Genomic DNA, 8,946 nt, shown 5'->3' on the forward strand with positions numbered 1-8,946 from the left:
TCTGAGACCTTGAGAATGGAAATGGGGTGGGTAACTCCGGAGAGAGTATCTTTTCTGATCGAACATAAGCTGTGGAGTCCAGCTACCCTGTACTCTCCACAGATTGAGGTTGAGGATGCACAACTATAATTCTGATAAGAATTTTCATCAACTAGCAGAATAGAGAAAGATTAGCATGTCACAGGAGATTTAGAATTATTTAAATTATGAAGAGACTAACTTGATATTATAGGGGAAACCAGTAATTACATTATGTAGTCAGATAATGCTAGTAATTACCTATGAAAAGTGTGCCTTTTGTGCAATTATATATGTTCCTTTGTTGCCCTAGATCTGTGGTTTATTTTGGGTGATGAAATCACCAAACTCTCAAGGGAGGTAAAAAAGATTTAGAATTTAATTCACAGGTTGCACAAAAGGTATACAAGTTACTACAAAAAAGTCCACAAATTAGATTCTTTGGAGGAGCAACAAGATGGTAAGTTTCAGTACTGCTGGGAGTTAAAGGGAGGGAGAGACTAAGAGGCAGACAGGGATGAGCAAAAGCTGAGGGAAAGAAAGGCTAAAGTGAAGACAGGAAACTACTGATCTCTAATGAGGAAGAGTAGTTATATGGTTTTGGTTCTTTAGAGATAAAGAAGATGAGTCTCTAAGAACACAGTAAGGTTAAACAAAAATAGGCAGTTACAAGCTGGGAAAGAAGGTGAGTTTCCAGTCAAGCTAAGTATAGAAGAGTCTGCTGAGGGAGAATAGCACAGAAATTAGTTAGGCACAAGTTAAGTTAAATAAAATGAATTTTTAAGAAGATAGGACTGGTAGGACAGCTGTATTAGACTGGTAATAGTCTATGTTATCCCCAACCAGAGGAAGAAAAACAAAACAAAACAAAGCATATAGGAAAAAAAACACCCCTATTGCATCTGAACACTTTATAAAAATTATCTTTTATGTATCTCTTCCCCTGAATCCTAATTCCTCAAGCCAAAAATTACTAATTTGTAAATATGTTTAACAAAATATGTATGTAAAATGCCAACCTGACTGTTCCCTACTGAGGGGATGGGAGTGGGGAAGGGTGGAGGGAAATTTTGTAACATGGAAATATGCATGTTCCAATGAATGAAAATAAAAAAGACAGAATTCAGGTTCATAGAGCTGGGACCACATGGATCCAAACTAGAGAAAGAAAAGGGAAAAGAAACTGGGCAGGATCTGCCCAAACAAGTCCTATAGGATAAGAGGTGGGCCAGAGAGTCAAACCTTTAAATATACTTCTGTGGTAGGCAGAATAGGGGCAATGTTTAAGGAGTGGTTAACACCTAGTATGGGAATGAATGGTAGTCTACTCCAAAGGTGGGGCTTAATTAACATCTAGTGTAAAGATGCATTTACTGAGCAAGAGTGATTTTTTGCTGCACCTGCCCCCAAGGGCATGACCCAGATCTCCCACAAGGCCTCCTTTTGTTAAATCCAGAGTGCTTTAGGATTAGACATAGAGTTTACTGCTAAATGGGATCTACAAAAGCCAATACAGAAATGAGAATACTTCAACAGTACAAAAAATTACAAGATTTGTTTTCAATACTATAGGGTTACAGCATCTCTCTGTGCCTAGTTTCCCTGCTTCAACTGATGCATGTGGTATATCTGCATACCTTAGAAGAATTTATCTGTTATACATAATTTTGTTTGTCTTTTTGTACATATTACTATTTATATATGTTATTATTGTGTAAACCAATTATTAAAGGATTCCTTTTTGTGAATAAATACTGTAGATACTTGTCCTGGTATTATTTAGCATTCACTTCCACAATAAGTCCTGCATGACAGAATTTAGGACTGAGGACAAATATGCACAGCATATCCTGACTGATTTGTGAGAGTCAGCAAATATTTTACTGAAGGGATAAAAGGTTCTGAACTGTGTGGAAAATTTCTGGTGAAGTCCTCTGAGGGTTAAAGGAGTGTTTTTTTTTTTTTTGTCAAGAAAATCCTTGCATTCCAAGGGACCCAGGACATCCTGCTTTTGCCATAAGACTGTTTTGCTAACTGAGGCACTGACCAGGAGAATCCCTATCTTTCCTAGTCAAAATAGTATGAAGGTCATCATTAGTGAGAAATATATTTTGAAAATATTACATATTCTTCTTTGCTTGTGTTGCTAGGATAGATTTCTGTGAATGGACTGTAGTCCCTCAAAATCCAGTTAATGGGCTGAAGGCAAAGGAAGTTAAGGAGAAGGGGGGCAACTGCAGTTAGAATCTTTAAAAAACCAAACTTGCTGTACTTTGGGTACAGCTCTCAAACTCTCACCACTTTGGTGTGGGATTGTGAGTCTGCCCTTTTCTTAAGAAAAGTAAATAAATAACTCTTCTTTGCTCAGACCCAGTCTCTGAAATTTTTCTTTACTGTATTTTTATCACACAGAACCTATTCACATATTTTAAAAAAGGACTAACACTGAAGTGATAGACCCAATAAAATGATGCAGCCACACCAGGCATCCCTTGGAAATGGGAAATTGGTTCTTCAGTGAATCAGAAAGGAAACAACTCTATAGGGTAACATTTAAAAGCTAGTTCTTTGAGTCCAGAAAGCAGACTTTTAAAGAGGAAACCAGGTTCTAAAAGGATAAGCTGAATATGCATGGAGCTAGGGCAGCAAAAACCGGCAGAGGTGACATTCAGCCTGAGGCTGCTTGGGCCAACTGGCACAAAATGTATCAGGGCAGAAGCTCTGTTGTTGAAACTCCTGCTGTACCACACACTATAAGGCAATAATCCTGGACCTCCTTTCTCTCATTTTTTCCTCTGGGCACAGAAAAATCTGTTTACCCAATTTTGTTTGAGACATTTACTTTTTCTTAAACATTTTTAATCTCACCATTTGTCTCAGCAATGTATTTATTTATTTATTAGGGATACAGTTGGGAGGACAACAGAAGGGAGAATCTCCCAGAGAGATGAATTTAACACTTAGATGTTTTACCAGAAGTTCTTTTTATGTCTAGGGGATGGGAACAAATACAGTGTGGTACCTCTCAATACTCATCATTCTTTCAAAACTCGACAAGTAATGAAACCAGTGAGTAGGGACCAGATTTTTTCCAAAGGAAATAATGTAATTAAAATAATTGTGAAAATTCCCTAGAACTTTCACATTTTTCTGGGCTAATATTAAGTAATAAGGTTGTTTTGTAATACAAAACTGAAGGGGTGCTTTGCAAAATCACCAAGCTCACTTTCTCCTCTAAAGCCATCTGGGCCAGATATGGATCAGGAAAACTTGAGACAGCTCTGGATGCAGTGGGAGACCTTGGCCTTTTAAAGCTAAAGTTTTTTTCCAGGTTACAGTTTGAGACAAAACCCATTCACTGATTAAGGCTAAGTAAGAAAGGGATGAAGCAAAGAGGTCAACAACCCTCAGGGTTTCTCAGTGATTAAGGCAGGTAAATAAGAAAGGAGGCAAAGAATAGTCTTTCTTCATAGTCTAATAATAATAATAATAATAATAATAATATCAATCTGGAGAGGCCCTCAGCAAAAACAGAGAGAGAGATGACATTCTGAATCAAGCAAGGTTCAAACAATGAGAAAATAGGCTTAACCTGGGGTTCTACCCTTTTTGTGAGCTAGCATCACCTTGACCCCCATTTCATGGAATTTTCTCTTGTGGGACTGAATTGTGACTCATACAAATTCTAGAAGGTACAAAGAGTCCCCAGAATGCTCAAGAGCACTGAAGCATTTTTCCTCTTGAAAATTCGAAGAGTAATGGGTTTGATGAGTTGTGAAGACTCTAATATGGAGGAATCACTATAAAAAGAGAGAACTACAAATTCTACTTCCAAGAGTAAGAGGGAGGGTGGCTAGGTGGCACAGTGGATAGTGCAATGGCCCTGGATTCAGGACCTGAGTTCAAATATGACCTCAGACACTTCATAATTACCTAGTTGTGTGACCTTGGGCAAGTCACTTAACTCCATTTGCCTTGCGCCCCCCCCCAAAAAAAAAAACAAGAGTAAGAGGGACACTCAAACAGGGAGAAATCATGTAGGCAACAAAAGAAGTGGTTGAATAACCCTGATTATTCTAACAGTGATACCGAGATACTTCAGTTTTATATACAGATTTATAATCACCTTTAATCTAAATGAAAAGTTCTTGGTTTGATATAGCAGACTCTTTTGGAATTCGAATTCTACTGTTATATATGTACTTGATTTTTCCAAGCTCAAGAAAATATTACTTATGGTTATTCATTCAAAAGTGCTGATGTTAGTATTTTTTGTTATTGCAGACAGATGTTTGATTTCAAATCAATTATCAAATTAGCTCTAACAACATCTTGGACTTAGTAATTTAAAGGGCCTAACTAAAAACACAGAAAGGAGGAATTTGGAGGAGGTGTGAAAATTTATTCTGAAGTTCTTTTTTAGTCATTTTGCAATATTTCTATATCGAATTTAAGTATTTTAAATTGAGAATATGCTCACATGTAAACAGTTCCACCAGAAAAAAAACAACTGATATTGAGTGAAAGATTACCATCAATGAAAACCAGCTCTTCAACAACTGTGAGGCTTCTACTTCCATAACATTTCTTACGTCTTTCCCTTTCTCTACATTCATATGAACCACTACCCTTGGTCATGCCTTCCTAACTGGCATCCCTGCCACAAATATCTTCCCTTTCTAATCCCTACCTTTCACTCAGATAATGAAGTGATGTTCCTTAAGCATAGATCAGACTTTGTTCAATAACCCTTCCTCAGTAAGTTTGAATATCCTCTTAATTGCCTGTAGGATAAAATAAAAACTGATCTGTTTGGTATTTAAAGTCTTTTACAATAAACTCCATTATATCTTCAAGCTTCTTATATACTACTGTGCTTCATACTTAGTCCAGTCAACATGGCCTTCATGTTCCTCACACAAGTTATTCATCTTCCATCTCTATGTCTTTGTCCTATGCCTGTAATGTATTCTTTTCTCCTTGCTACTTCTTAGAAATAATAGCATCTACCTCTAGGGTTGTTGTGAGCAATAAAAGGGTTATTTGTGAAATACTTGCAAAATTTAAAGCATTATATAAATGCTAGCTATTATTATTATTATTATTATTATTATTATTAAAGCCTAGCTCCTCTACATACTTTGTAACTATGTATTAAATTGTATTCCTATATAGTTTTACATGTTGCTCCCCCCAACTCCCTTTGATCAAGTATCATTTGATTTTTGATAGATGTTTAATATATTTATTAATTGATGTAACAAAAGAGCAAACATAATTCATAGGAAGAGAAATGCTGCAAACAGACACAGCCTAATTTTGAGGTTGGTTCAGATTTCTTACAAACTTAAAAATATAGAAATTGTATCACCATGAGGATCACAAATATATAACTAAGTTCAGATATGGAGATAAGTTTTATATACTCACACACATATGTTCAGTCACATAATATTCAAAAATCAACTTGACCTTGTTTGGATGTTCCATGTTCATCTCATTCCTGTTATTTATCCAATATCTTATTTAACTGCTTAGAATAATACAAATAACCACATTTTTTCTAGAAATAAAAGTAGAAAAAGCAATAAAAAGTTATACCCCAAAGCAACAGCTAGGTTGCAGAATTTCAAATGTTTAATATCCACCTTGAAAAGAGTAATTTGCTTAGTGCTTACAATGTCATTATGGCAATTCTATGGTCGTGCTAAATAATTTAATAACATTATATGATAATTATTACATCTATTTTATGAATTAATCCAAAATATGAAAAGGTGAAAGGGAAAAAAGCACATTTCAAAAACTAAAGCCCTTTATGTCAATCAAATCAAGAGCAATGTTTCTAAACTCAAAAACTGTGATGCTGAAAGCAATAATTCCTTTTTAAAATAAAACATTTTTAAACACAGCATAAAGTAAAATTCACTATGAAATTTTGAATGTCCACTTTCTTTTCACACTACTTGCTTTGTTTCCCAAAAAATAAAAGTATAGAGTAAATTCTCCATATTATTATCATTATTGTTGTTATTATTATTCTTATTTGCTTTCTATAAGGTATAATGGGGTTAAGTTGCTTGCCCAAGGTCACACAGCTAGGTTATTATTAAGTACCCTGAGCTGGCGCTGCCTGATCTGTTCAATCTGTAAAAAAGTTAACCCTTCTCGCCCAAACATCAGAGGGTCTTCGCGGCAACCCATCTGACCACATAAGCACTGTGCATCAAAGGCATGCAAGAATCCCGGAGGGCAGAGTCCTCGCGGCCCTGCGGAGGGTGGTAAGAAAGGACACGCGCCTGGAGCCGGGGCCGGCTCTGCCTGCTCCATGTCAACAGCCGCACGTGACATCCGCGCGGAGCAGCAGTCACGAGGCTGGGGACACGCCCGGGGCCCGGGCAGGCGGTTCGGGCTCCCGAGCCCTCTCGCTCCTCCGGCCACGCTGTCACGCGCAGGACCCGCCAGGATGGCTGGAGGGCTACGCCGGGTTCCGAGCGCGGATCAAAAATAAGTAAATAAGTAAGGGAAGGCGCCGGCCCCGCCGAGCCAGGCCAGGGCCCCCGCCTCAGCCCCGGCCGCCCCGCCCCTCGGCTCGGAGGACAGGCCCCGCCCCGCGATCCCCGGGGCTGCGGAGGCCGGAGGCCGGGCCCCGGGCGGGGACGGGCCGGGCTCTACACTCACCCTGCTCCGCACGGCTCGCCGCCGGGACGCGGCCGGGGCAGGGCCAGGGGCGGGGCGGGGCGGGGCGGAGCGACCTGGGCGGCGCCGTCCCCGCCGCGCTGCAAGCTCATTGGCTGCTCGGGCGCCTCCCCCTCACACACCCCTCCCGCCCCGCCCCTCTTCCTTGGCGTGCTCACGAAGCCCGAGGTGCCGGGGCCGAGGCGGCGGGGCTGCCGCGGGGCCGGGGCCTTGAGGTCTGAGAGCTCCCTCGGCGCGGCCCACCGCTCTGGTTCCCTCCGCTACGGTCCTGGGAGGAACCTCGGGAAGAGCCGACTGCGGAGATCACATGGCCCGCCTAGCTCGCGTCACGTGACAGGCGGCCGGCTCTACCTTCCAGCCCCCACCCCTCCCCCTCCTGTCTGGCTGCTGTCACTTTCCTCGGTTCTCATTGGCCGTGATCGGGGATGGCACGTGTGCGTCCCTAGCTGCGGGACCTAGCGGGCCGGGACAGCTTGGACTGCGCTTGCGCAGAGTCGCAGCTATTGCTGCGATTGGCTTAGGGGTTGCCGGGAATTGCCGTAGCTCTTAGGCGCGGGACAAGGAAGGGCCAGGCCCAGTGGGCAGAGCAGCCGCGCCGGATCCTCTGGTCAGCAGCCTTTTTTTTTTTTAAGGTTTTTGCAAGGCAAGGGGGTTAAGTTACTTGCCCAAGGCCACACAGCTAGGTTAGTAAGTGTCTGAGGATGGCTTTGAACTCAGGTCCTCCTGACTCCGCCGCGCCACCTAGCCGCCCCTCTTTTGAAGGGAAGAGTGACTCCTCCTAGTTTCCCGCCCCTTAAAAGAAAATAAGCGCCCGACCTGTGCTTTGAACCATATTCTTTGGATTCTCGCACCCCTATCCCCAAAAGGTATTTGCCATTTCCATTTTACAGATGAGGATACTGAGGCAGGCAGCTGCTGAGTGACGCCCAGTGACAGGTCATATTTGAACGGACTCTCCGTTTCGCCCAGCTGGCCGGTGCAACGGGGTAATCTCCACTTTCCCCCCCACACACGGAGCTGGTGGATGGCACCTTGAGAGCCGGGCACGGTGCCCGCTGGCACACGTGCGATGGCCTTCTTTCGGTCTTCACTCCTAAAAGTCTGTGAGGAGTGGTGCAGGCATCATCCTCCCCGCCTTTCATTTTTCCTGGTCGATGCTGGATCCTTGTGCCGGGGTTTTGTGTTTTTATTTGTTTCTTTCCCCCTTCTTTTCCATTTGGCTCCAGCAGGACCATTGTATTTGTAAAGAAAAATCATGTCACCAGCTGAGATTTTCCTTATATTTGTTTGTTTCGATAGAGGAGGTATGAGATTATGGTTCTGTTTAACTGCTGAACTTTTATGACATTGAAGAAAGTTTAGGATTGTCTATCTTCTCTTTAACTTTTATGAATTGAGAAATGTATAAGATTGCAATTTGTAAATGAATGATTTCTCTCTCACCGGCCAGTTTTCTTGTAATAAATCTTGTTAGGTTCCTGATGATTGTTTTGGTTTTCTCTGAGGCCTGAAGCTCAGAGAAATAATAAAAGCCCAAATTTTTAACCTGGATAATTTTTGGATGGTGATAAATAGTATATTTAGAGGCAGTTAGTCCACCACATGAACTCAGAGAGGAGATATTTCTTTCATAACACAAGCCTATCTTTGAAATAAAAATCTTTTTCTTTCTCTTTTGCCTTATTCTTTTTTCTCTCTGATATAATAGGAAACAATATAAACTTTGGGATGAATTCATTTTTGTGCTTGGGGACCATTTTTAGAAACCCCGAGACTATGCTCAAAGCATATATAATAAAGAATGATTCATAAAATGTTTCTGGGTTTTGGATAAGTATGATTGGGAACAGTACTTGCAGAGAATCCAAATGATATTTTCTTATCTGAATAGATTCAGATATTTAAAAAAATCATTGAAATAGCTTTTAAAAAATCTCAGAACTTATTCTTGTTGAATTTAGATAGTAAATTCCACATGAAGTTGCTCTTATAGGATCTTTATTAACAATTGCTAGAACCTCAGAGTCTTTCTCATCCAATCTATACGAGAATAGGAATTTGCTTTTTACTCTCTTGTCTTCCCAACATGAGCATTACTCAGAAATAGCACCTTCCACATACTTGTCAGAAATCAGATAATAAATTAGAAAATGATATTCTGAGGTCACTTCCAAGTCCTTGAATATCTATGATTTTAGACTTATTCCCTTTCCTGTAATTATTTGCAGA

At 40.8% G+C, this 8,946-nt stretch overlaps 1 protein-coding gene across 2 annotated transcripts in view; it reads right to left on the minus strand.

The window, feature by feature from the left end:
* Positions 1 to 6,824, minus strand: part of LOC141504365 (uncharacterized) — a 32,562-nt gene extending 25,738 nt beyond the window's left edge. Inside the window, exon 1 of one of the 2 annotated variants that reach the window (XM_074209320.1) lies at positions 6,700 to 6,824. In XM_074209320.1, the coding sequence (XP_074065421.1) occupies positions 6,700 to 6,809 (110 nt within the window). In that variant the 5' untranslated portion in view covers positions 6,810 to 6,824. Of the gene's footprint in view, positions 1 to 5,448; positions 6,360 to 6,699 lie in introns of those variants that run through there. The other variant, XM_074209321.1, reaches the window with a different exon arrangement.
* Between the last annotated feature and the right edge of the window lie 2,122 nt (positions 6,825 to 8,946).

The sequence above is a fragment of the Macrotis lagotis genome, chromosome 1 (assembly GCF_037893015.1).
Source record: "Macrotis lagotis isolate mMagLag1 chromosome 1, bilby.v1.9.chrom.fasta, whole genome shotgun sequence".
Taxonomy (NCBI): Eukaryota; Metazoa; Chordata; class Mammalia; order Peramelemorphia; family Peramelidae; genus Macrotis; species Macrotis lagotis.